This window comes from Rattus norvegicus, chromosome X (genome assembly GCF_036323735.1).
Source record: "Rattus norvegicus strain BN/NHsdMcwi chromosome X, GRCr8, whole genome shotgun sequence".
NCBI lineage: Eukaryota > Metazoa > Chordata > Mammalia > Rodentia > Muridae > Rattus > Rattus norvegicus.
In genome coordinates, this window is record NC_086039.1 from 8,128,820 (window position 1) to 8,156,489 (window position 27,670).

A 27,670-nucleotide genomic window follows, 5' to 3' on the forward strand; every position below is an offset into this window, starting at 1 on the left:
CTTTTCCAATCTGTATCCCCTTGATCTCCTTTTGTTGTCTGATTGCTCTGGCTAGAACTTCAAGAACTATATTGAATAAGTAGGGAGAGAGTAGGCAGCCTTATCTAGTCCCTGATTTTAGTGAGATTGCTTCAAGTTTCTCTCCATTTAGTTTAATATTAGCAACTGGTTTGCTATATATGGCTTTTACTATGTTTAGGTATGGGCCTTGAATTCCTATTCTTTCCAGGACTTTTATCATGAAGGGGTGTTGAATTTTGTCAAATGTTTTCTCAGCATCTAATGAAATGATCATGTGGTTGTTATCTTTCAGTTTGTTTATATAATGGATCACGTTGATGGTTTTCCATATATTAAACCATCCCTGCATGCCTGGGATGAAGCCTACTCAATCATGGTGGATGATTGTTTTGATGTGCTCTTGGATTCGGTTTGCCAGAATTTTATTGAGTATTTTTGCATCGATAATCATAAGGGCAATTGGTCTGAAGTTCTCTTTCTTTGTTGGGTCTTTGTGTGGTTTAGGTATAAGAGTAATTGTGGCTTCATAGAAGGAATTCGATAGAGCTCCATCTGTTTCAATTTTGTGGAATAGTTTGGATAGTATTCGTAAGAAGTCTTCTATGAAGGTCTGATAGAATCCTGCACTAAACCTGTCTGGACCTGGGCTCTTTTTGATTGGGAGACCTTTAATGACTGCTTCTATTTCGTTAGGAGTTATGGGGTTGTTTAACTGGTTTATATGTTCCTGATTTAACTTCTGTACCTGGTATCTGTCTAGGAAACTGTCCATTTCCTGCAGATTTTCAAGTTTTGTTGAATATAGGCTTTTGTAGTAAGATCTGATGATTTTTTGAATTTCCTCTGATTCTGTAGGTATGTCTCCCTTTTCATTTCTGATTTTGTTAATTTGAACACATTCTCTGTGTCCTCTCATTAGTCTGGCTAAGGGTTTATCTATCTTGTTGATTTTCTCAAAGAACCAACTTTTGGTTCTGTTGATTCTTTCTATGGTCCTTTTTGTTTCTACTTGGTTGATTTCAGTTCTGAGATTGATTATTTCCTGCCTTCTACTCCTCCTGGGTGTATTTGCTTCTTTTTGTTCTAGAGCTTTTAGGTGTGCTGTCAAGCTGGTGACATATGTTCTCTCCTGTTTCTTTCTGCAGGCACTCAGAGCTATGAGTTTTCCTCTTAGCACAGCTTTCATTGTGTCCCATAAGTTTGGGTATGTTGTACCTTCATTTTCATTAAATTCTAAGAAGTCTTTAATTTCTTTCTTTATTTCTTCCTTGACCAGGTTATCATTGAGTAGAGCATTATTCAACTTCTACATATATGTGGGCGTTCTTCCCTTATTGTTATTGAAGACCTGCTTTAGGCCTTGGTGGTCTGATAGGACACATGGGATTATTTCTATCTTTCTGTATCTGTTGAAGCCCATTTTTTGACCAATTATATGGTCAATTTTGGAGAAAGTACCATGGGGAGCTGAGAAGAAGGTATATCCTTTTGCTTTAGGATAGAATGTTCTATAAATATCTGTTAAGTCCATTTGATTCATGACTTTTCTTAGTCTGTCTACGTCTCTGTTTAATTTCTGTTTCCATGATCTGTCCATTGATGAGAGTGGGGTGTTGAAATCTCCTACTATTATTGTGTGAGGTTCAAAGTGTGTTTTGAGCTTTAGTAAGGTTTCTTTTACGTATGTAGGTGCCCTTTTATTTGGGGCATAGATATTTAGGATTGAGAGTTCATCCTGGTAGATTTTTTCTTTGATGAATATGAAGTATCCTTCCTTATCTTTTTTGATGAATTTTAGTTGAAAATTGATTTTATTTGATATTAGAATGGCTACTCCAGCTTGCTTCTTCTGACCATTTGCTTGGAAAGTTGTTTTCCAGCCTTTCACTCTGAGGTAGTGTCTTTCTTTGTCTCTGAGGTGTGTTTCCTGTAGGCAGCAGAATGCAGGGTCCTCATTGTGTATCCAGTTTGATATCCTATGTCTTTTCATTGGAGAGTTGAGACCATTGAAGTTGAGAGATATTAAGGAGTAGTGATTGTTGCTTCCTGTTGCATTTGTATTTGGATGTGAAATTATATTTTGTGCTTGTCTTCTCTTCGTTTTGTCGCAAGACGATTAGTTTCTTGCTTTTTCTAGGGTGTAGCTTGCCTCCTTATCTTGGGCTTTACCATTTATTATCTTTTTTCGAGCTTCATTTGTAGAAAGATATTGTGTAAATTTGGTTTTGTCATGGAATATCTTGGTTTCTCCATCTATGTTAATTGAGAGTTTTGCAGGATACAGTAACCTGGGCTGGCATTTGTGTTCTCTTAGGGTCAGTATGATATCAGTCCAGGGCCTTTTGGCTTTCATAGTCTCTGACGAGAAGTCTGGTGTGATTCTGATAGGTCTACCTTTATATGTTACTTGACCTTTTTCTCTTACTGCTTTTAATATTCTTTCTTTATTTTGTGCATTTGGTGTTTTGACTATTATGTGACGGGAGGAGTTTCTTTTCTGGTCCAATCTTTTTGGAGTTCTGTAGGCTTCTTGTATGCTTGTGGGCATCTCTTTCTTTAGGTTAGGTAAGTTTTCTTCTATGATTTTGTTGAAGATATTTACTGGTCCTTTGAACTGGGAGTCTTCGCTCTCTTCTATACCTATTACCCTTAGGTATGATCTTCTCATTGTGTCCTGGATTTCCTGTATGTTTTGGACCAGTAGCTTTTTGCGCTTTACATTATCTTTGACAGTTGACTCGTTGATTTCTGTGGAATCTTCTGCTCCTGTGATTCTCTCTTCTATCTCTTGTATTCTGTTGGTGATGCTTGTATCTACGGCTCCTTGTCTCTTCCTTCGGTTTTCTATATCCAAGGTTGTTTCCATGTGTTCTTTCTTGATTGCTTCTATTTCCATTTTGAATTCCTTCAACTGTTTGATTGTATTTTCCTGGAATTCATTCAGGGATTTTTGCGATTCCTCTCTGTAGGCTTCTACTTGTTTATTTATGTTTTCCTGCATTTCTCTAAGGGAGTTCTTCATGTCTTTCTTGAAGTCCTCCAGCATCATGATCAAATATGATTTTGAATCTAGATCTTGCTTTTCTTGTGTGTTTGGATATTCCGTGTTTGCTTTGGTGGGAGAATTGGAGTCCGATGATGCCATGTAGTCTTGGTTTCTGTTGCTTGGTTTCCTGCGCTTGCCTCTCGCCATCAGATTATCTCTAGTGTTACTTTGTTCTGCTATTTCTGACAGTGGCTAGACTGTCCTATAAGCCTGTGTGTCAGGAGTGCTTGTAGACCTCTTTTCCTGTTTTCTTTCAGCCAGTTATGGGAACAGAGTGTTCTGCTTTTGGGCATGTAGTTTTTCCTATCTACAGGTCTTCAGCTGTTCCTGTGTGCCTGTGTCCTGAGTTCACCAGGCAGGTCGCTTGGAGCAGAAAATTTGGTCTTACCTGTGGTCCTGAGGCTCAAGTTTGCTAGTGGGGTGTTGCTTATGAGCTCTCCATGAGGGCAGCAACCAGGAGGACCTGCGCTGTGCTTTCAGGGAGCCCCAGTGAATCAGGGTCCCAGATGGCGTTTGGTGTTTTTTTCTGGTGTCAGATATGTGGGCAGAGTGTAGTCTCTTCTGGCATCCCAGGCGTGTCTGTCTCTCTGAAGGTTTTAGCTCTCCTTCCCACGGGATTTGGGTGCAGAGAACTGTTCACCCAGTCGGTCCCTTCAGGTTCCGGAGGTGTCTCAGACATAGGGGACCTGCTGCTCCTGTGCCCATATCTACGGGAACCCAGAGGCCGTATACAGTTTCCTCTTGGGCCAGGGATGTGGGCAGGGGTGGGCAGTGTTGGTGGTCTCTTCTGCTCTGCAGTCTCAGGAGTGCCCACCTGTCCAGGCAGAGAGCTCTCTCTCCCACGGGGTTTGGGAGCAGTGAGCTGTGGGCTGGTATCAGTGAGGTTGAGTGACAACTTTTCTTGTTCTTTTTCTTGCTTTCGGTTTCTCTTTTTTCCCTTCCTTCTTCCAGTCTACCACCCAATTAAGTGTTAGACATTTCAGTATTGATGATTCAGAAATGTGTTCATATCACATGTATTTATTTATCTGCTTTTCCTACTTCATTATGAAGAATTCTTCCAGTTCAGTATTCATAGACCTAAGTCATTCTTGAACAAATATAGTTAAGTAACAATTTAGCCAGTCTTTCCCTGTTGATAGGCATTCAAATTATTTCTAAAAATTCTTGCTGAAAATATAGCACCTTGTTACTTTAACTTTTATTTTCCTAATACCTATTGAGCTTAAATAAAATTCAATCACCCTTTGTGCTATATATAATACACAGTAAGAAGAACATTTTTCTACAACTCAGTATCCACATTATAATGGAACAAAAGTTTCATGGAAAGTTACTAATTTAACTACATATGGAACAACATCTTCTTTCTTATCCTGCCCTTTGAATTTCTCTTCTCCCTCCCACATCTTTTGTTTTCTCCTGTTTGAATTTTGTTCATAAGTCATTATGATGATTTCATCACCCACAGAAGAATCACCACCCTATATGGGAAGGCCAAAAATGTTCAGTAGTTACACCTCCACAACATTATCATCTACCATCTCTGTTGCCTGGCACCATTTCTGAGCCCTGGGCATAAAGGATTTCAGATAGTATAGAAAGTACAGTGTCATAGGCTTGATTTTAGGTCATTTTTTCCATGGTCAACTGAATGACTGTGTACAAGTTTCGCAACCTTTTTCCATTTAAAAAAGAGGTGTTAAAAGTGCTTCTTTCATTAAGGTTGTGCGGATTTAGTTGATATACACCAGCACTTGCAATAGCAGGGAGGGCTTAGATGTTAGGTCCTCTTACTGTTTATAAAATGGAGCTGTGTCCTAGCCCTGAGTTTGGAATGATGAGGTTAATGTCAAGGAATGGTAGGCTAAGCATCTGTGTGAGAGTAAGATCTGGATGGATTCCCAGGGTCAGAAAATTGCTCACTTCCTGTAGTACTGGACACGGCCAGTTAGCTGGCATTCACTAACTTCCAGAGATGGTGTGAGTAGCTCTCAGGAGGTCATCAGTATTGCTACCATTTAGAATATAGATTGTTTCTATCCTGAGTTGAATATTTTCCTCAGCATGATTTCTTCCCTGCAAGAAAGCTGAGTAGACCTTAAATGTCTGTATTATTGTTAACTGATATGATGTCTTACATTCTCCTGTTATTGTGACAAAATATTCTGATAAAAGCATTTTCAAATTACAATGGAGTCATTATGGATTAAAGAAATAGAGGCAGAAGGTGTTTGAAACAGTTAGTCATATCACATCTATAGTTAAAAGCAGAATGATGACCACAGATACCTGCCTAGCGCTCTCTCTCTCTCTCTCTCTCTCTCTCTCTCTCTCTCTCTCTCTCTCTCTCTCCTTATACAGAACTAAGAACCCAGTCAGAGGCTGGCAGCACCCTTTTCCCCTTAGTTAACATAATCAAATTTTCACCATAGTCATGCCCAGGGGTCCATTGCCTAGGTGACTCTAATTTCCGTAAAGTTGTTGACTAACACTAGCCATCATAGAGACATTTTGGATAGAAATTTGGACCACTTCTCTATTCTAGCCTGATTGACTTTAGTGAATAGATAGAGGACAAAGGCCAAAGATAGGAGTCAGAGCTTTGGTTAACTAGAGACTGAATAGGTATCTGGGTACATATGATATAGGATTGGACAGATGGGTCATCTAGGAGTTTCAACAAGGAATTTAGGAGTTAGCATCAGTCAGTAATGAGAAAGGTCCATTTAGCCAGTTCTCAAGCTTTTGTGGGGATGATTTAGCATTAGGTCCCTAATTGACAGAAGTGCAGACAGGGTTAAGGGAATCAAACAGGCAAATGAAACAGTTCAGTACTAGCAAGAGGGCAGAGGCTTCATTTACCATGCCTAGGTCTAAAGAAGCAGGGAGGAACCAGTATTACTGAAGGATAACTAGAACTAGAGCTGTAAGCAGAGGGATCTAAATACTGACCCACTATGAATACCATCAAACCAAGTCCCAGTAGAGAGAGCAAGGGGAAAAAGAGGAAATCAACACTCTAATCTCTAACATAAATTACTTTCCCAGAATCTGACAATACATCTCTTTGGCAGATGCCACCTCGAAGCCAGAGAACACAGGACCTCAGTGATGTGGTCTACATGGGACCACCTCCCAGGGCAGAGAAATAGGATCAATGAAAGGTCTTAAGGGCAAATAGACAATGATCCAGTCTACTCTGTTACCATAAAAGACTTTGCTTAGGAGAGCAAACCCTTTAGCCAGATCTAAAGGTTTACTTAGACTAATAGCTTCTTTAGCATGGTTGTGTTGAATGTCAAGAACAGTCTTCTAGAGTCAGATGTGCCCTCTCTACACATGAAGGTTAAGTGGTTTCAGTTAATACAAGTAAGGTCCAGCAATGAACAAGCAAACATGTTATAGTTAGTTGAGCTATGATTAGCCCTACTATCTTATGGTGAGAAGCTGTTCCTGCATGGATACATGCAAGTTGAGTATTACCAACTATCCTGACTGCTAGCTGTGGCCCATAACCACTTGCCTATAGCCTGGTTGGGGCAGGATAGTGCTGTTCCCTATATTGTTCATTTGCCTGGTCACTCAATACTGAGAATGTTATCCAAAGTATTATCATAGCCTAGAGACCCCAAATTCAATTCTACTGTGCTTGCCCTCATATGGTGGTTAGAATCTAGCAGACTAGCTCTCCCAATTTAGAGCCTGTCTGATTAATATCACAAGTCACATTTTGTACAACAGCACTATATCAGTTCTTATATAAACTTTGTGTACTGTGAGACATATCTTTCAACATTGCTGAGAAAAGTTAGACATAGATTCATTTTATGAGGATTATAACTGCAGAAATATCAGTTGACTCAAGGGTTCCCTCTCTTTCATGGCAAGTTGATATATGGCAGTAGGAAGTAAGAGGTTGGATATACCTTAGATGTGTCTTTGGATACCTCACTTGTTAAGTTATATACCTTTTATGACATTTTATTGCCCCCCAAAAAAACTTGCGAAATAAAATCATCCTTATTTGGTAGATAGCAAAGACTCAGGCGTTCCTAAAAGTAAGAGATATGTTGTCGTGGATAGTGCCAACTGGTTTTTGTTTTGTTTTTTGTTTTTGGTCAGAGTGTCATTATCCTGAAACTCACTATTCACATTAGACTGACCTCGAACTCATAGCCAGCTTCTGCCTCCTGAGTCCTGGGGTTCAGGGTTTATACCACAATGCCTGACAAATCAACGTTTTTCACCCTCTTTTTGGCAACTTTTTCCAAAGTTGTTTCTAATATTTATGGTAAAATATAACAGTTGAAATACAGGGTTAATATCTGTTGTCATTATATTAAAAATAACTAGCGAACACAAACTGATTGTCTAACACCAAACAGTTGTCCAGTTAGAAATGATATTTGGGGGATCTGTTATGATAGAAAGCATTGACCGACATGTACTTGAGTAATATGCAAACCTATCACTAATGTTTACAGAGAACTCAAGTCTCTTTAAAAACCTTCATTTGCCAGAAATGCATTTTAAGAAAAGAATCCCTGCTTGGAAGCCACACACATGTTCAGAATAGATACACAGGATAGCTCAGCCAAAGAGAAACAGCTATGAAACACGGGATATAAGGAGACACGTGGATAGAAATATTAGTGAATCCCACTCCACATATGAACTTTTTCTCTTATTCTCAGGATGTCCGTGATGAACTCAGTAAGTATTTAGAAAATCCTCTTTTCAAAATGAACTTCCATTTGGTTTGCTAAAATTTAATTGCTTTTAGGTATGGTTTTATACCTAATGTGATTATTTCTAAGGCTGCAGAAAGAAAGAGTGGGGGGGAAGGCAGGAAAGAAGGAAGATGAAAGAAAGGAAGGAAGGAAGGAAGAAAGGAAAAAAAGAAAATAGACTGGGAATATATATATATATACATACATACATACATACATACATACATACATACATACATACATACATAACTGTAGATATGTCCCATAAAAATACTCTTTTCTGAAAGGAAAGAAAAAAGATCCTTTTCCAAGAGAGTAGAGGGAACAACATGGTAAAATCACTAATATACTAACTCTATCAGCTTTCCATTTGGGAAGAATAAAAATAACCATATTGCAGTGAAGCATGGTCTTTAATTGGCTCCCAGTCTTTATCCCTCATGCATCCAATGGCCAGTGCTACAGAAGAAATTTTTAAGCTAGAAGATGACATAATCCAATTAAATTTTCTCTTAAAAATGTCAAAGCAAATAAATCCAGGGCCTATTAGCTCACACACAGCTTTGTGATTCCCACTGGGTTTTCATCTGTTGCCATCTTCTCATTTCAAGGTGTTTGGGTGTGTGTGTGTGTGTGTGTGTGTGTGTGTGTGTGTGTGTTTGTGTGTGTGTACACAGATTAGCAGCTACAGTTTTCCATGTTGAGGAATAAGTAATTTACTACTAAATTCTTTGACATCTTGAGTGACTCTAATGACAGCCAGCTTGGAATATGTTATGGGGCATTCTTTGGAAGCATTGATACTGAGCCATTTTAGATTTCTGATTTTTCTGTCACCAACTTTTACTCTGTGCTCCTTAGCTCTTCCTTCTAGCAGAAAATGCTGTGTGACATATACTATTTAATGCTCTGGGTTACATTAAATTTTATTGTAAGATTTGAGGGTTGTCTCTCATTTTATCAGTTAGTCACCTTGGAGACTGGATTTACCCACAGTTTGCTTGGCAGTTGCTTTACTCCAAGATCTATTGGTGACTTTCATATACATGTTTTTAACTTGGTAAATGTAGAGCTGCTTTTTGCTTTTAGAAACAGGGTTGGAGACAAGAATTTTGTTGTTAAGTAGTTGAGGGAAAGAAATTAAAACACCCAGAAGAGGTTAGAGTGGCAGAGGAAGAGAGGGAATTACTAAAGGGTATATATAGTATTAAACAAGTTACGTTGGGAGATACATGTTGCACAATGGTTTTGGGAAATGCTAGGATCTAACAGAAACATGTCCCTCAGAATTATCCTGGCCAAAGTATAAGGAAACTATAGTATTAATCTTTAAGTCTCCTTTAGACACTCATTGATTGAGGGATGCTCTTCACCATAGAGAAAAGGAAATAATTCCCTGGCACTTGCTGCTTGACATAGGGGCAGCCAAAGTAAGCCTCAGAGGCCAACCAGAAGCTTAGGGCAAAGGAATAGAGATATTTGGAGGTCAGGCTGCTGTAAGCTAGATTGGGAAGAGTAAAAGGCTAGTAAAAGGGACACTGGCAGAGCTTGTGTCACAAAAGATTCCAAACATGTGCTGTCAGGAGTTTGTCTTACAGAGATGTCCTCATCTGGAATGGAAGGCATCATTATCTATGGATGAGCCTTCTTTCTGCTGTAGGATTACCATGTGTGTACAGTTATTTCCCTGTTCAATTTACATGCGTGGGCTGGCAGTATAGTTCCACAGTACAGCATCCTCTGCAAGAAACAATCCACATCAAAAACTCACTGCTGTAAACACTGTGATCTATAATTTGTATTTTCTAATCTAGAAGGAATAAAAAGTCAATATTTTAACTCAATACCAAGATTTTCATAAAACTTCTATAATATTTGGAATGCTTTCAGGTTTATTCAAAAGAACAGTAGGTCATTTCTAATATGGGGATTTTGTAGATACTCCCAAACCTGTTTCTTAAAAAAAACAACAAACAACAACAACAAAAATGGGACCAGCCATATGCCAAAGTGTAGGCAAAATTATAAAGGTCATAGCTGTACTTCTGCTTCATTGCTATCCATAATTCCATTGCCTGGATGTTTGAAAATCTCCCTGTACCGAATCCTCTTTCCATCCATTTTCAGATAATTCCTGAGACAACCTCCCTAAAAATTGGTGGGTGACAGTGGATGAATCCTACTCTATAGGGCTCCACGCATGTCTCCGTGGCATTTATCAGAAGTCACTCAAACTAGGAACCTGGGGATTGGTAACAAAGGCAAAAAAGAAATGACAGTGGGAAATGGTATTGAATTGAAACAAAGCACAGCATGAGAGAAGTCTGAAAAGCTCTGCAGGGACCTTGGGTTTCAAACTGGCCAGTATTTAAAGAAATGGACTATTGTTATCTTCTTCCCTCATATTACCCCTCATTGGAAATCTGGTTATTTGTCTGAGTTTCATTTTGCTGATTAGCCCGTTGCAAATAAATTTGGTCCTCATATATCCAAATTCTTGAGTTATTATTTCAGTATAAATTCCTACCATTTCTCTTTGATTTGATTATATCATAATTCCTGCTAAAAAGCAACATAAAACACAGCCACTTTTTGTGCCTAGTAAGATAAGGGAGAATTATTAATACTGACTTATTTCATGAGTAATAAGCCCATCATAAACTTATGAGTGGCATAACATGGTTTTGTATTAAAGTTTTATTTAAAAAGTAAAAATTTTTATTTAAAAAATTCCATGAGATAATAATGCTTTCGAATATATATATATATGTATATATATATATCATCTCTCTGTGCTAAGATAAAATTCTAAAATGCCACCTAAGAACAGACACTGGTTTAAATTTTAGAAAACTTTTGAGAATGGGTTGAATATTGGAGTTGAATGACTTACTGAGCTCATCTTTCATTGATTAAAATCCTGTGTTTACTATCTACGGTGACTCCCTGGATTCAGGTATAATCTGGTATAATATAGATATAGCTGGTATAAGGAAGATCATGTCACTAAAGTCCATGTGTTATAGACTGTACAGAAGACTCTTTCAAATCTGCATTGCCATCATCTCTCTGAAGCATCACTTCCATCATACTGCCAGTTGGTGGTTTAAACTCTACAATTCCAAGAGACCCAATGCTCTCTGGCCTCCTAAGGCAGCACTCATAGCTTCCCCTCCCCAGTGCTTAATTAAAGTAGTTTTTAAGAACTACATTGTTTTCTACTTAACTTTCCTTAGTGAAAATAGTGAGGAATGGTCACTATGTAGGATGGGAACCAGGTGTTTGTGAACAGGCTCACTCCATTTCATGGAATACATAGACACAATACATAGACATAGCTCTGGAGCTTCATTGCTGGGGAGACTGTTCAGTCTCCTCCCCTGCGGACTTGTGATTTAGTTGCAGAGAAATTAATTTCAGTTTCCGTTTTTTGTGGACAGGTATTGCAGTAACACCTACCTGTTAGGGATTTTCTGTGACAAATAATGTAATTCATGTCAAACACCTAACAGTTGTTATCATATAGTAAATGTCTAATATATTTCTTGTTACTGCTAAACTAGGTATATATAAGACACAACCCTGCAAATATGTCTGACTAGTTCACAATCATAACACATCTATTAGATTCAGATTTTGTGTCCCAGTTCATGATTCAAGTACTTGGTGTTCTTCTGATTCTATATTAGTTATTGGTTACTATGGCTTGACATATCACCCACATTCCAATGACACTGGAATTTTTTGTACAGTTCTGAACTCTAGCTGTATGCTACATGGGACTGTATTTCCAGGATTTATCAGAACCTCTCTTTTTTGGTGTCCATTTTTATCAGGCCTTTGAACATTTTACACAATATATTTTAATCATATTCATCCCTTCCCCCAATGTCCCACATCCCTATCCACCCAACTCTATGTCTTCCTTTTCTTTTAAAAACACTCAATTTGTATTGCCCATATACTATTTGATGTGTTTGGCCTTCTACTGGAACAAGCCACCTACCAAGAACCATATCCTTAAAGAAAACTGACTGCCTTGCTATCAGTAGCTGTTAGTAGCTAATAGCCCTTACCTAGGAAGGAGTAAGACTTTGAGCCCACCTCTCCTCTACATGCTAGGATTTTGTCTGCCTTGAGCTTCCACAGGTTTGGTGTGTGTCACAACCACTATGCCTTGACACCTACCTGATATATCTGAAAAATACCATTATCCTTGTAGTCATGCACTGCTTCTGATTTTTGTCTTTCCACCCCTCTTCTTCAATGATCTCTGTACCATAAAGAGGAGAGGATATGATATAGATGTCCCATTTAGGGTGGAGCACAGACTCTATCTTGATGTTCCATGAGTATAAGAAATAAAGTTCAAGTTAATACTTAAATTTCTCCCTTTGATCCTCCTTTCTTCTACTTAAAAATAACTAAAAAATGCCTATCCTACTTTTCTATATTTCCTATACCCTATACCAATCTGACTCCATCTTCTTCAGCTTACCTGTTTACATTTATAGTTACCTTCTGAACTGTAGAGGGTTACGAGGTCAACATTTCTTTCTGTGGGGGCAAATAGTTTAACCCTGATGTTTCCCCTTTTCTTTTCCTACCACTTCAAGTCTTGGACTTTGAAGTGTTCTCCTGAGAATCTTTCTGAGATAGCTCCTGATTTGGAGCCCCACTTCATCCCTCCTGCTTCATCCCTCCTGACTCTGGCAAAGTCTGATAATCACTACAGAATTGATTTGTATATATTCTCCCAACATCCAGCAAGTTATCTGGTCAATTTCCAATCACATTACTGCTGTTATTCTGGCAGCTTCCTCTAGTTGTATTATAGCCTCAAGTATGAACTAGTACAGAAGGCTTAAACTTTGATCACAGGTTCTCCTTCCAACTCCTTGTTGCCTCTTTGCATTATGTACCCTAGACCAAACTAGGCTAGTCACTATTTCTTGCAAGGAGTTCTTGGAGTCTCTGGGCCATTGCTTATGCATTTCACTATAGATAGAACAGCCTTGGTGCCTCAACCCTGTGCTGTCCTGATGCCATAATCCCTAGAAGTAGCAGCACTGAGTCAGTATACCTCTAGAACACCGTCACAAAAAATCATCTAGCCTTTCCCTGGGTTTCTGTGACACTTTGTGACTCTGGATATTAATGGAATGCTAATGAAGGGTTAGAACCTCTTATATAGCCATGGGTGTAAGTTAGTGCTTTTCTAGCATGTTCAAGGTCCAAAGGTGAAACCCAGCACTGAAAAAGGGAAAAGGAAAATGAAGAAGAAATAGAGCATTGCATATAAAAACAACCTTGACAATAGCACATGTTGTAGACTTTCTCCCTGGTTGGTCCTAACGTTGATCTTCCATTCATTAGAGCCTATGCAAAGAGTTTGTGTGTATATGCTTGAGTACACATACAGGCACACTAAACATCATTTAATGATGAGTGATGTTCTGAGAATATGTTATTAAATGATTTCATTGTTGTAAATACATAGAATAGACTTTACGTGAACTGAGTGTTGCAATGCTAGCACATACTGGACTGTATGGTATATTTATATTTGAGTACATATGGTGTATATGCCTGTTGTTCTAGAGCTGCAATTAATAAAACAACACAAGACCAAACACGAGAACATTATGCAGTCAAGACATTTAAGCACAAGATTATGAGGCTGATGTTATCCTGACAACTTTAGTTCAATATTCAGAAACCATGGGATGGAAGGAGGGAACTGATTTTCACAAGTTGTCCTCTGACCTATACAAGCATTTCATGCCATAGATTTGTGTGTGCAAGTGTGTGTGTGCACACAGCAACATAATAGCCAGAGTAACATTGGGCTACTGTAAGGATTTATCAGCTCTATCATGATTCTTCAGGTTTTGTTATTTGTTTGTTTCGATTTCTTGGAGTGTTTTGAGGAGGGTGTGGGATTAGAAAGCTGTTTTGTTTGTGTTTAGATATCACTATATATAGCTTGGGTCAGCCTAAGACTTACTCTGGAATACTAGCTGACCTCAAACTCATAGCCTACCTGCCTAAGCCTCCCAGGCCCTGAGATTAGAAGTGTAGATTACCCATCCTGGCTACCATCATAATATTATGGGACCACTGTCATTTATATAGTACATTATTGATACAAAACATTATTTTGTAGTACTGTACTGTATATATGATATAATCTAAGCATAGCATGAGAAATCTACTACTTTTATTAGTTTATTGATGAAGCAGTAGCCAAGCAGCTGGTAGAAATACCTACTATTGAATATAAAAATTTGAGTTCTCAAGACGGCATGAAACAACCACTGCATTAATGCTGCCTTGCTCCCAGCATTTCAGTGTTTCACAAGACAAATAGTTTTTTTCTTGTCCGTTAATCTGTAAGTCAGCTAGCTGGGTCTGGCTGATAATTGTAAGGCGGGCCTTGTCTTCTCCATCTCTGCCATTCTAGAACCAGTACATCTACCTTCCATGCAAAAGTCATAGCCATTCGTGTGGTTATGTTTCTCTCAGAGGAACAGGAAAACTCTCCTTTTCCCTTTCCATCTTTACTTCCTCTTCCCCTTTTCTTTCTTTTTCATTGCTTGTTCCTCCTACTTAGTTAATTCATCATTTTCTTCCTCTTTCTTCTCCATGGAAGGGGCTGCAGTTACATGGTAAAGATTGGGGACATGTAATTCTAATATAGGGAAGAAGCAAACAAAAGCAAAACTATGATACTCTTCCCCAAAGTTCTTTTGATACCTAAGTAGAATGTAGAAAGCTCTACTCTTCTCTTTTAAATGACTACTTTGTGAGTGTGTGTGTGTGTGTGTGTGTGTGTGTGTGTGTGTGTGTGTGTGTGTGTTAGGAGCCCGTTAAGATCAGAAGATAGTGATGAGTCCCCAGCTAGAGTTATGGGCACTTGTGAGCTACCACGTGTGTACGTGTGTGTGCTGGGAACCAAATCCAGATCCTCTGCAGTAAGTGTTTTTTCCCACTGAGCCATCCATCTCTCCAGACCAGAAACAACTTCAACACATGTTTATTTAAAGAGTAAAGAATGTAGCACTAAAATTTCAAAACTCAACTTTGAAATGTGGCTATAACTGTGTTTATGTTTCTTTTCTTTCCAGAAATGTGAAGACGTTTGGGTGGGAATGCCATCACCTATTCCTGTGAGATACGTTAGGTACTTAGACTTTTTGATGGATGTCTATGGCTTAGAGGAGAACATGCCATGAAGGTTTTCATCAACTCTCTTTGATCTCCTGTTCTCATTATGCCATTTTATTTTAATAGATATAATTTCATTAAAAACAAACAAAAATAAGAAGCAAGGTTTCTATTAAATGGAAATCCATTAACCACAATTAATTTTCTTTGTCACTGTAGCTCCTCAGAACAGCTTGTTATATTGCTGATGTACCAGCACTATTAAAAATACCATTTAAAACACTGTTGACCATTTTATTGTATGTATTATTTATGAATGCCAAGGAATCTTATAATAATTTCCATCTAATATAATTTGATACATTGCAATGTGAAAAGAAAATGACTTTTGACAGCTATGCATGACAATATAAAATCAAATTATATCAGAGCAATAAGTTGTGATTCTGTTAAGCATTTTTGAAATCTTTTTGACACATGTTTATTACTTACATAATTAAGTTTTGTAGCAATGCACCTCATCAAAATAATTCTCAAACCTCTCTAGAGTGAGTATGTTTATTTTCTGACGTTAGTGAAGTTATGGGAAGAAAGAACCTTCTCTCTGCCAACACACATACACGTGTACACACACACACACACACACACACACACACACACACACACACACACACACACTTTCAGGAGAGAAATTAAAACATATGCTATGTTTATATTTTTAGTGTCTTTTAATATCTAAACTCACTTTTTAGCTTAGGAATACATGCATGTGTATATAATTAGAGCATGACGAAAAATTTATACCTAGAATATGTAGGGATATTATTGTGGAAGGTTTCAGGGGTTTGTTTTGCTTCATTTTACATACTTACTACCAGCCTCTCGACCTCCAGTACAAAGGTTTAAGTAGTTTAAAATTACAGTGGGTCTCTCCTGCATTTCCCTGGTTTTAAGTTTTCCACCCCACAGCAGAACTCTTGTCATACAGTGTATATCTGATTACAACCTATCACAGTGGAGCTTCAGTGTCCAGAAGCCTTCCCTATGCCATGCCAGCCCCCAATGCTGGGTGCTAAATATCATAAATGTGTTTGTCTTCAAGGCAGTTGGAGTCTGTCAAGAAAGGACTGTTCTGATTAGGGGTCATCCTGAGGAAAAGAGGAGTCAAGGACATTTCAGGGGCCCCACCCTTTCATTCTACACTTGGAGCATTCCCTTGTCCCCAAACAAGTTTGCTTCTCCTTACATGGTCCAGTTTGCCTCACAACAATGGCTCTTTCATTTTCTTTTAGTCAAAACTGCCAGTAAATTGCTTCTCTCCATAAACCTAGGACAATTCCATGTGCACCATTAGAATTGGTCCCATAGAGCCATGTATTAAACTAGTATTAATAAGTTAGATACTAGAACAGTGGGCCCATAAAACTCTAATTTTGGTGGCTTGGTTTTTGTCCCAGTTTCTTAAAAGGCAACCAACAATGCCAAGCTATTTTGTCATTTTAAGGCTTTTCTACTCCCAGAGAACAAGCTTTTAGAAAGGATGATACTTGCCTAGAAGTTTTCAAGCTAATACATCTGTCATCTACCTATTCAACTCTTCACTTAGTTATCTTTCCCTCATATGACTGTATAGATTATTTATCCCCTGTGCAGACTTTGGAATTCACTCAAGAAGCAGGAAGAAAAGGAAATAAACCAATGATAGTGTGCCTTAGTTCATGGGGTGCCTACTATTCATCCTATGTCATGGATCTGTGTTCCTGCCCTGGTGGTTCCTGGTTCAAGCTAACAATTAACAATAAAATGGCCATTATAGGAATCATGCCGATAAACATGATACATTACAGCTATACAGACACTTTAAATAATTATTCGTTTTATAACTAAGCCATATACTAAAGGAGATTTATAATTCAGAGATAATATCCCCATTAGTAAAGTTTATGACCCAATAAACAGCTCCCACTAGTTAATAAATGCCAAAGCCATAAAAACAAAGACTATTAATGTAATAGAATTTCTGTGCCTCTCTTGCTGGTGGTCTGAAGATACTGAAGGGAAATGCTATCTTAGGAAAAACATTTATTCTCATTATGTAAATATCAATGAATAGTCTTACACTTGAGTTGGAAATTTCCCAGCTCCCCTTGGACCCAGGTGGTCCCAAAATGCTGATGCATTCTGCTTAGGTTTCAAGCAGTAGATAACCAGCTTCAATAAATAAACTCTGGGACTCAGATCTTTAGGGCAGATGGAGAGGGGGACCAGGCCTCTTTTCTCTTTATTTCTGGAAAAGAGAAACTCTAGCTAGTGTCATTGTTCCAAGGTAATACTTTTGAAAAGAAGTTTTTCAACCTTTGTATAGACCTATTTTTAACTCTTAACATTTTCTTCCCATGATGGAAAAGCAAGAGTTACATGCGGGTGTCAGGGTGAATTGAAGGTTAATATAGGCAAACCTTTTGTCCTATGAACTCATTGTTTTTTAGTATTCTTGGAGTCCTGCGAATGATTGATAAAGTGATTTAGAAGCACAAATCAAGTCATGTCTTTCAGTGCAAAACTGATTAAAAGCTGTTGGAGTTCAGAGTAGTGACGTGCTGAGTCACTGTGTGAAAAAGCATGCTACTGTCAGAGGATGATTAATTGGCAGGATTAATTGGCCTTTTCCTTGTCACCTTTTTTACCTATTACCTAACTATCTGAAGCAGAGTACAGATAAGTCTATTGCTTGGCTTTGCAGTTACTAAATGGTTAAGACTTTAGACAATAGAGAGGAAGTGAAGATCACTATAATTTTGAACATATAATAGTTGAAACTGCTGTTTTCTATATATTGCCTTTGATTCAACTTATGTCATATGATATTTTTATATTGCACTACTGAACTTGTTTCCTTAGGTTTGCAGAGCTTTCTGGATCCCACAATCACAAATTTACAATATTTAAATTGTTCTTCCTTCCTTTCTTCCTTTCTCCTTCCTTCCTCCAGACATCAGGGGATTATTGATGAGTAAATCAAGACCTCATGTCTTTCAAACATAGAACATAAACAATTTTTAAAAAAAAATTGGAAAAAACCTTGCCTTTCCAATTTGGATTTATCTAAGTTTGAATGACACCCACTTTTCTAGCCTTTTCAGCTGCTTTTTATTCCATCTGCCTTCTTTCTTCACCTTGCTCTTCTTCCATGAATTATAAATTTTCTAGTTATGACTCCAGTGCCTGGAGTCTTAATGAACAAGTTATGTTCCTCACAAAATATTTATGCTACTGAATAATGTAGAATCCATCCAATAATAAAATGCCATGGTCTTAATGGTTTGTGTATTCTCTTTAGTTATTAGTCTAGAGTGCTGAATTTTGAATGTCCATCAACATTGTTCTATAAATGGCCTTTCAGACTAACAGCTTCCAAGTGATGGCAAAACCCACTGATCCTAGTTAGTGATGCATCCATCTCTGCCCTCAAATTTACTTGGCCAAGAACTGAATTGCTTAAGCTGAAAGCAGGTTAAGACCTTTTCAAAAATGAGTCTTTTTGAGTTGACTGAGCATCTTCAGACACACAGTGCTTTTCAATTCCCAAGAGAATGTAATGTGTAAAAACTGGAAAGCCTACTGAGGCAAGATCAATGAGGCTATTGAGCAAATAATCAACCTGGGGCAATAATGGAGCAAACATCATTATTACAAAGGGAAGCACTGACAGCAATTAGTTTAAGAGAATCTTGCAGCTTGCCTCTGCCTGCCTTCTACCAGGTTAGATATTGGTTTAACTATACATTCATTTTTTTGTGTCAGTTAAGTTCCCCCAAAGTTACAGTTCTGAGATACCGTTGTCACAGAATGGCCAGCATGGGTACCTTTTTGCATCTGTTTTCTGGTCCCCAGTAAAATTCTTTCCAAGGGCACTTTAGAACCTATTGTGTGTCTTGTATGTGACTCACATAAGAACCCAGGGGTCAGCTCTGCTGCTCAGAAATAACTGATAATGGCTAAGAAATGTGCCCTATAAAAAACTCCACAGTGGCTCTGCAAGCAGAGAATTAATGGCTCCCCAGAATCAGTGGGAGCTTTGACTTCTAAACACTCATTAGTTAAAGCAGTGAGGCCTGATGTTATGCAAGTTGGAGATGGAAAGAGGAACCACCCCTCCCTATTGTCTATTCTGAACAGAATCTGCACATTTAACTCAAAGTGCTGAATGGATCAAATACATCAAACCAACTATTCATCAATCTCTCAGCTTCCTGAGCACCGCTTTGCATCTGTATAAAGCCAACAATAGAGGAAATTCTTGTTATGACCCCACTATAATATTAAAATCCAGAGGAGTCCATGGCTTGGTGAAAACACAGAGAAAAATGCCTTCTCCTTTACATCGAATCTACCAAAATCATCTTTCTGTTTCCTTTTTCCTACACTGCCTACACAGGGACCTCTGATTGCCGTAGGGACTTGGCAGAAATTATTTTTGCCTGCTTTTTCTCCCATACTACTCTGGCTCGTCATTATTTCTGTGAGGCCACCCGTGGAATAAAGAACAGGAGCTGAAAATATTGCCACTTTTAACTATGATCACACCCTGCAGGGAGAGGAGAAAGGCAGCAAGAAACAATTGCAGGAAGTGTGATGGGAGTTCTGGAGGAAAATGGAGAGCACCTGTGTTTGTGTGTGACTCGCTTTAAAGAATTTGACATTCATCCTGAGGGAAGAAATATTACTGGAAGATTTGAATCTCAAGCCTGAAAAGATCATGTCTGGATTTAAATATTGTTGGCTGTATTTGTGTGTGTGTGTGTATGTGTGTGTGTGTGTGTGTGTGTGTGTGTGTGTGTGTGTGTGTGTGTGTGTGTGTACATTATTGTAGAGCTGAGTTTGGGAGGTGAGAAGGTTTGCTGGCAGCTTGATGGATGGCTTGGATTAACGTTGGTAAGTTGGTTGAGAACTGGAGAAATTCATGACACATTTTGGATGGTCAAGATAAGAGAGGCGAAATCACAATTATGATTGAGTCCTTTTGACAGCTGGGTAGACGATGTTGCTGTTCACTGAACTGGGATGCATCAGAGAAAACTTGGATTGAATGAAATCAAGAGTTTTGCCTGGGGCTGGCAAGATTGTTCAGTGCATAAAGGCATTTGCCACCAAGCTTCCTCCACACTGCCCCCTCCCCTGCCCCAAGTTAGAACCCTGTATCCTACATTGTGGAAGGAGAGAAGCAACTCTTGACAGTTGTCCTCTAACTTCCAGATACACCCATGCATGCAGACACATGTACACACAAAATAAATAATTAAAAATAAGGATTTTATTTGAAGTCAGATGTAGTGTCACACATTATAATTTCTATCCTAGTAAGTTGAAGGCCAGCCTGGAATATGAATTAGAATTCTTATTTGAAAAGCTAACACAACAAAACAGAGATTTTACCTTAAAATCTGGGCAGCTTGGATAACTGGAAAATTGAGAAATTTTGATAAGGCAACTTGATAAATCATGTCTGATTTTTTTTTACAGAATGGTATGGACTAGTGTTGCATTATTTGAGTCATTAGTGTATTGATATAAGAAGCATGGTGTTCACTTTAAAGGGGTTATTAAAGAAAAATCTCAGTGCTTGGCATGGTTAGACAGACCACAGAGACCCCCAAAACAATAGAGGTTTTTGCCATTGACTTTTGCTACCTACCATAATTATGTGATAAGACTCTGATGCAGAAGACACCACGCACTTTGTTTGCAGGACATGAAAAAGTCAATCGTGAATTGTCTAGAGAACTCTCCAAGCTGAGCAGCTTTTATAATGCTGGAAAGTGTTATGAAGAATGACTTCAATGTTCTTATCCAGCACTGGACCCTGTGTGCAATACTGGTCTATGAGGCAAGATATGCGCACTGATGCAAGACTGTATATGGGGTGACCCTCCTTGTTTAAGGCCTTCACCACAGGAGGGAATTCAGGCCTGGTACTATAAACATGATCAAAACTCAGAACCTGAGAAATCAAAGACCTTCAGGGAAACATTTATGATGTTGTTTTACTAAATGGCCATGTTGACAAACTGCCTTCTAAATATTTGTTTATATAATTTTGTGCTGCCCCGAGCCTTGGTTAGTGAGTAGTGGTTAATACAGAGATGCATTACTATTAGGAGTGCTGACAATAAGTGATTATGGGAGCTCATCCATAGATGGTATCTATTTTAATACTTTTTCAAGGCTCAGGAAACATCCAACACGAGGGAACAGAAAGAACATAATAACCAAAGGATGGAGAGAATCATTATGAAATGCTGTCCACTAGATGTGATGTGGCTGTTGCACACATGAACTCAGCAATTATCGTTACCTACATAAGACCTACACAAGATCAAGAGTTAAAAATTTAAGCATTGAAGGGGATACCAAGGTCCAATTCCTAGCCAAGGAGATCTTGGCAGTTGATAATTGCTGGGGGAGGGAGAGGAGTCATTTTTCTATAGGAATGAAGCCACCAGTATGTTCCTGGTATTCTAATAAAAGACCCCGTGCCAATATACATATGGCCAACACTAATTGGACTTGGTGAGTCAAAATAAATAACTAAAAGAATGTATGAAGTTGGGAGGAAAATTTAATGGGGCACATGTGAACTTCATTTTTAAGACAAGGGCTCACTATATAGCCCTTGCTGGTCTGGAACTCACATAGAGAGCTTGGCAGTTGATGGGTGCTAGGGCAGGAAAGTCATTTTCCTTTTTTCTTTTTTATTCATTTTGTATCCTGATCGCTGCCCCCTCCCAGTCCTTCCCCTATCTCCCTCCCTTTCCCCTTAGAGAGGGTGGAAGCCTCTACTGGGTATGCCCCTACCCTGGCACATCAAGTCTCTGTAGGGCTAGGGGCTGCTTCTTCCACTGAGGCCAGACAGCCCAGTTAGGGGAATAGGATCCTCTGGCAACAGCTTTAGGGATAGCCCTTACTCCAGTTGTTCAGGTACCCAAATAGAGACTGAGCTTCATACTTGCTACATATGTGCTGGGAGCCATGGGCCAGCCTGTGTATGTTCTTTGGTAAGTGACTCAGTCTTTGAGAGCTCCCAGGGGTCCAGGTTAATTGATTCTGTTGGTCTTTTGTTGGTAGAATTCCTATTCCCTTCAGGGTCCTCAATCCTTTCCCGACTCTTCCATAAGAGTCCTCAAGTTCCACCCAACATTAGTCTGTGGGTCTCTGCATCTATTTCAGGCAGGTGCTTGATGGAGCCTCTCAGAAGATAGCCATGCTAGGCTCCTGTCTGTAAGCATAACAGAGAACCATTAATAGTGTCAGGGATTGGTGCTTGCCATGAGATGGGTCTTAAGATGGGCCAGTTATTGGTTGGCCATTCCACCAGTCTCTGATCTATCTTTGTTCCTACATTTCTTTTAGACAGGACAAATTTTGGGTTGAAAATTTTGTGGTTGGATTGATGTCCTTATCCCTTCTCTGGGAGTCCTGCCTGGCTACAGGAAGAAGCCACTTCAGGTTCCATATCCCCACTGCTGTTTGTCTCAGCTAAGGTCAACCCCATTGACTCCTGGAGCCTACACTATCCCAGATCGCTAGCACTTCCTAGATTTCCCCCACTCCCTAACCCTGGAAGCTGCAGATTTCCATTCATTTTCCTGGCCCCTCTGGCCATCTCTTCTAACTGTCCTCACACCTGATCCTGACTCTCCCATTCCCTTCCCCACATACTTCCACCCAGTTTCCTCCTTCCCTTTGCCTCCTATGACTATTTTATTCCCCCTTCTAAGTGAGATTCAAACATCCTCACTTGGGCCTTCCTTCTTGTTAAATTTCTTATGGTTTGTGGGTTGTATAATGGGCATCCTGTATTTTATGGCCAATATCCACTTATAAGTGAGCATATACCATGCATGTCCTTTTGGGTCTGGGTTACCTCACTCAGGATGATATTTTCTAATTTCATCCATTTGGATGTAAGTTTATTTAGAGGGAAGCCACTGAGATTTTTTTCTATGTTCCAGTCTACTTTTGCCTCCTAAGTGCTTGGATTAAAGGCATGTTCCGTCATATACCTGGCCTTTCAGGAACTTTCATTCACAAGACTAAGGGTAACAATTATGAACTTTGATAAGGTTGCTGGGAAACAACAGTGTAAGAATATTGGAGTGTCTTTCAGAATGATAGGGCCTTTTTTCAAAAACTGTGGATCAAGAAATTCAACTGCCACCAAAGCTCCCAAAGCCACTGGTTTTCTCTCTTTTACATTTTAAATTCGAAGAATGAAATTCACAGAACACAGTTTTAGAGAGAAGTTTATTATATATCCATAGGTATAATCTTAAGGGGAAAGGAGGGAGGGAGAAGAAAAGAAAAAAAGAGAAATGAAGGAGGGCTGAAGACTGATTTTCCAGAGGTCGTGAGTTCAATTCCTAGCAACGACATGTAATGGTATCCAATGCCCTCTTCTGGTGTGTCTGAAGAGAACTTCACTGTACTCACATAAAATAAATAAATCTTTAAAGAGAGAGGGGATACAGACAGACAGATAGACAGACAGACACTAGTGATATTGTATAGCAGAAGGGGTCCCAAGAAATAAAGTACCATTGAGCTGCTAGTATGGGGTTTTGTAAAGGACAAGGGTGAGGCATAGGCAGGAGGATAAAGCAGGTCCATCCACCTTGGTCCAAGCACAGGGTATCCAGGTCCTTCATCTCAGTTTCAGTCAGGTAGTCTCATATAGCCTTTTGGATTTTTCTGAGCTCTCCACATCTTCTAGAGATGACAAAGGGAACTGAACCTCTATTTTGACACTCCTAGCCTCCAACAAGGATATTCACAGAATTGCTGCTTTGGGTCCCTGTTCCGTCTGATCAATTTCTCTCTCCTATCTTTGTTTTCACAAATACTTGATGTGGTCAGTCATCTCATTGTGATTATTTTTCTATCATTGAGCTTTTTGAGTTCCTTGTTGTTCCAGTTTGGGTCCTATCTAATAGATTTACAAATATTTCCTCTCATGCTATTGTCTCTTATTCTTTTTTTTTTTTTTTTAGGTAAACCTGAGTTTTTATTAACTTGAGTATTTCTTATATACATTTCGAGTGTTATTCCCTTTCCCGGTTTCCGGGCAAACATCCCCCTCCCCCCTCCCCTTCCTTATGGGTGTTCCCCTCCCAACCCTCCCCCCATTGCCGCCCTCCCCCCATAGACTAGTTCACTGGGGGTTCAGTCTTAGCAGGACCCAGGGCTTCCCCTTCCACTGGTGCTCTTACTAGGATATTCATTGCTACCTATGGGGTCAGAGTCCAGGGTCAGTCCAGGTATAGTCTTTAGGTAGTGGCTTAGTCCCTGGAAGCTCTGGTTGCTTGGCATTGTTGTACTTTTGGGGTCTCGAGCCCCTTCAAGCTCTTCCAGTTCTTTCTCTGATTCCTTCAATAGAGGACCTATTCTCAGTTCAGTGGTTTGCTGCTGGCATTCGCCTCTGTATTTGCTGTATTCTGGCTGTGTCTCTCAGGAGAGATCTACATCCGGCTCCTGTCGGTCTGCACTTCTTTGCTTCATCCATCTTGTCTAATTGGGTGGCTGTATATGTATGGGCCACATGTGGGGCAGGCTCTGAATGGGTGTTCCTTAAGTCTCTGTTTTAATCTTTGCCTCTCCCTTCCCTGCCAAGGGTATTCTTTTTCCTCATTTAAAGAAGGAGTGAAGCATTCACATTTTGATAACCGTCTTGAGTTTCGTTTGTTCTAGGGATCTAGGGTAATTCAAGCATTTGGGCTAATAGCCACTTATCAATGAGTGCATACCATGTATGTCTTTCTGTGATTGGGTTAGCTCACTCAGGATGATATTTTCCAGTTCCAACCATTTGCCTACGAATTTCATAAACTCGTTGTTTTTGATAGCTGAGTAATATTCCATTGTGTAGATGTACCACATTTTCTGTATCCATTCCTCTGTTGAAGGGCATCTGGGTTCTTTCCATTTTCTGGCTATTATAAATAAGGCTGCGATGAACATAGTGGAGCACGTGTCTCTTTTATATGTTGAGGCATCTTTTGGGTATATGCCCAAGAGAGGTATAGCTGGATCCTCAGGCAGTTCAATATCCAATTTTCTGAGGAACCTCCAGACTGATTTCCAGAATGGTTGTACCAGTCTGTACTCCCACCAACAATGGAGGAGTGTTCCTCTTTCTCCACATCTTCGTCAGCATCTGCTGTCACCTGAGTTTTTGATCTTAGCCAATCGCACTGGTGTGAGGTGAAACCTCAGGGTTGTTTTGATTTGCATTTCCCTTATGACTAAAGATGTTGAACATTTCTTTAGGTGTTTCTCAGCCATTCGGCATTCCTCAGCTGTGAATTCTTTGTTTAGCTCTGAACCCCATTTTTTAATAGGGTTATTTGTTTCCCTGCGGTCTAACTTCTTGAGTTCTTTGTATATTTTGGATATAAGCCTATCTGTTGTAGGATTGGTAAAGATCTTTTCCCAATCTGTTGGTTGCCATTTTGTCCTAACCACAGTGTCCTTTGCCTTACAGAAGCTTTGCAGTTTTATGAGATCCCATTTGTCGATTCTTGATCTTAGAGCATAAGCCATTGGTGTTTTGTTCAGGAAATTTTTTCCAGTGCCCATGTTTTCCAGATGCTTCCCTAGTTTTTCTTCTATTAGTTTGAGTGTGTCTGGTTTGATGTGGAGGTCCTTGATCCACTTGGACTTAAGCTTTGTACAGGGTGATAAGCATGGATCGATCTGCATTCTTCTACATGTTGCTCTCCAGTTGAACCAGCACCATTTGCTGAAAATGCTATCTTTTTTCCATTGGATGGTTTTGGCTCCTTTGTCAAAAATCAAGTGACCATAGGTGTGTGGGTTCATTTCTGGGTCTTCAATTCTATTCCATTGGTCTATCTGTCTGTCTATGTACCAATACCATGCAGTTTTTATCACTATTGCTCTGTAATACTGCTTGAGTTCAGGGATAGTGATTCCCCCTGAAGTCCTTTTATTGTTGAGGATAGCTTTAGCTATCCTGGGTTTTTTGTTATTCCAGATGAATTTGCAAATTGTTCTGTCTAACTCTTTGAAGAATTGGATTGGTATTTTGATGGGGATTGCATTGAATCTGTAGATTGCTTTTAGTAAAATGGCCATTTTTACTATATTAATCCTGCCAATCCATGAGCATGGGAGATCTTTCCATCTTCTGAGGTCTTCTTCAATTTCTTTCCTCAGTGTCTTGAAGTTCTTATTGTACAGATCTTTTACTTGCTTGGTTAAAGTCACACCGAGGTACTTTATATTATTTGGGTCTATTATGAAGGGTGTTTTTTCCCTAATTTCTTTCTCGGCTTGTTTCTCTTTTGTATAGAGGAAGGCAACTGATTTATTTGAGTTAATTTTATACCCAGCCACTTTGCTGAAGTTGTTTATCAGCTTTAGTAGTTCTCTGGTGGAACTTTTGGGATCACTTAAATATACTATCATGTCATCTGCAAATAGTGATATTTTGACCTCTTCTTTTCCGATCTGTATCTCTTTGATCTCCTTTTGTTGTCTGATTGCTCTGGCTAGAACTTCAAGAACTATATTGAATAAGTAGGGAGAGAGTGGGCAGCCTTGTCTAGTCCCTGATTTTAGTGGGATTGCTTCAAGTTTCTCTCCATTTAGTTTAATGTTAGCAACTGGTTTGCTGTATATGGCTTTTACTATGTTTAGGTATGGGCCTTGAATTCCTATTCTTTCCAGGACTTTTATCATGAAGGGGTGTTGAATTTTGTCAAATGCATTCTCAGCATCTAATGAAATGATCATGTGGTTCTGTTCTTTCAGTTTGTTTATATAATGGGTCACGTTGATGGTTTTCCGTATATTAAACCATCCCTGCATGCCTGGGATGAAGCCTACTTGATCATGGTGGATGACTGTTTTGATGTGCTCTTGAATTCGGTTTGCCAGAATTTTATTGAGTATTTTTGCGTCGATATTCATAAGGGAAATTGGTCTGAAGTTCTCTTTCTTTGTTGTGTCTTTGTGTGGTTTAGGTATAAGAGTAATTGTGGCTTCGTAGAAGGAATTCGGTAGGGCTCCATCTGTTTCAATTTTGTGGAATAGTTTGGATAATATTGGTATGAGGTCTTCTATGAAGGTCTGATAGAATTCTGCACTAAACCCGTCTGGACCTGGGCTCTTTTTGGTTGGGAGACGTTTAATGACTGCTTCTATTTCCTTAGGAGTTATGGGGTTGTTTAACTGGTTTATCTGTTCCTGATTTAACTTCGATACCTGGTATCTGTCTAGGAAATTGTCCATTTCCTGAAGATTTTCAAATTTTGTTGAATATAGGTTTTTATAGTAAGATCTGATGATTTTTTGAATTTCCTCTGAATCTGTTGTTATGTCTCCCTTTTCATTTCTGATTTTGTTAATTTGGACGCACTCTCTGTGTCCTCTCGTTAGTCTGGCTAAGGGTTTATCTATCTTGTTGATTTTCTCAAAGAACCAACTTTTGGTTCTGTTGATTCTTTCTATGGTCCTTTTTGTTTCTACTTGGTTGATTTCAGCTCTGAGTTTGATTATTTCCTGCCTTCTACACCTCCTGGGTGTATTTGCTTCTTTTTGTTCTAGAGCTTTTAGGTGTGCTGTCAAGCTGCTGACATATGCTCTTTCCTGTTTCTTTCTGCAGGCACTCAGTGCTATGAGTTTT

General features: G+C 39.1%; 1 protein-coding gene across 2 annotated transcripts in view; it reads left to right on the forward strand.

The window, feature by feature from the left end:
- The window catches only part of Efhc2 (EF-hand domain containing 2), a 200,471-nt gene extending 185,217 nt beyond the window's left edge, over nt 1–15,254 (forward strand). Inside the window, exon 15 of one of the 2 annotated variants that reach the window (XM_017601976.3) lies at nt 14,928–15,249. In XM_017601976.3, coding sequence (XP_017457465.1) covers nt 14,928–15,035 — 108 coding nt within the window. In that variant the 3' untranslated portion in view covers nt 15,036–15,249. Of the gene's footprint in view, nt 1–14,927 lie in introns of both variants that reach the window. The other variant, NM_001106952.1, reaches the window with a different exon arrangement.
- The last annotated feature ends 12,416 nt before the right edge of the window (nt 15,255–27,670 follow it).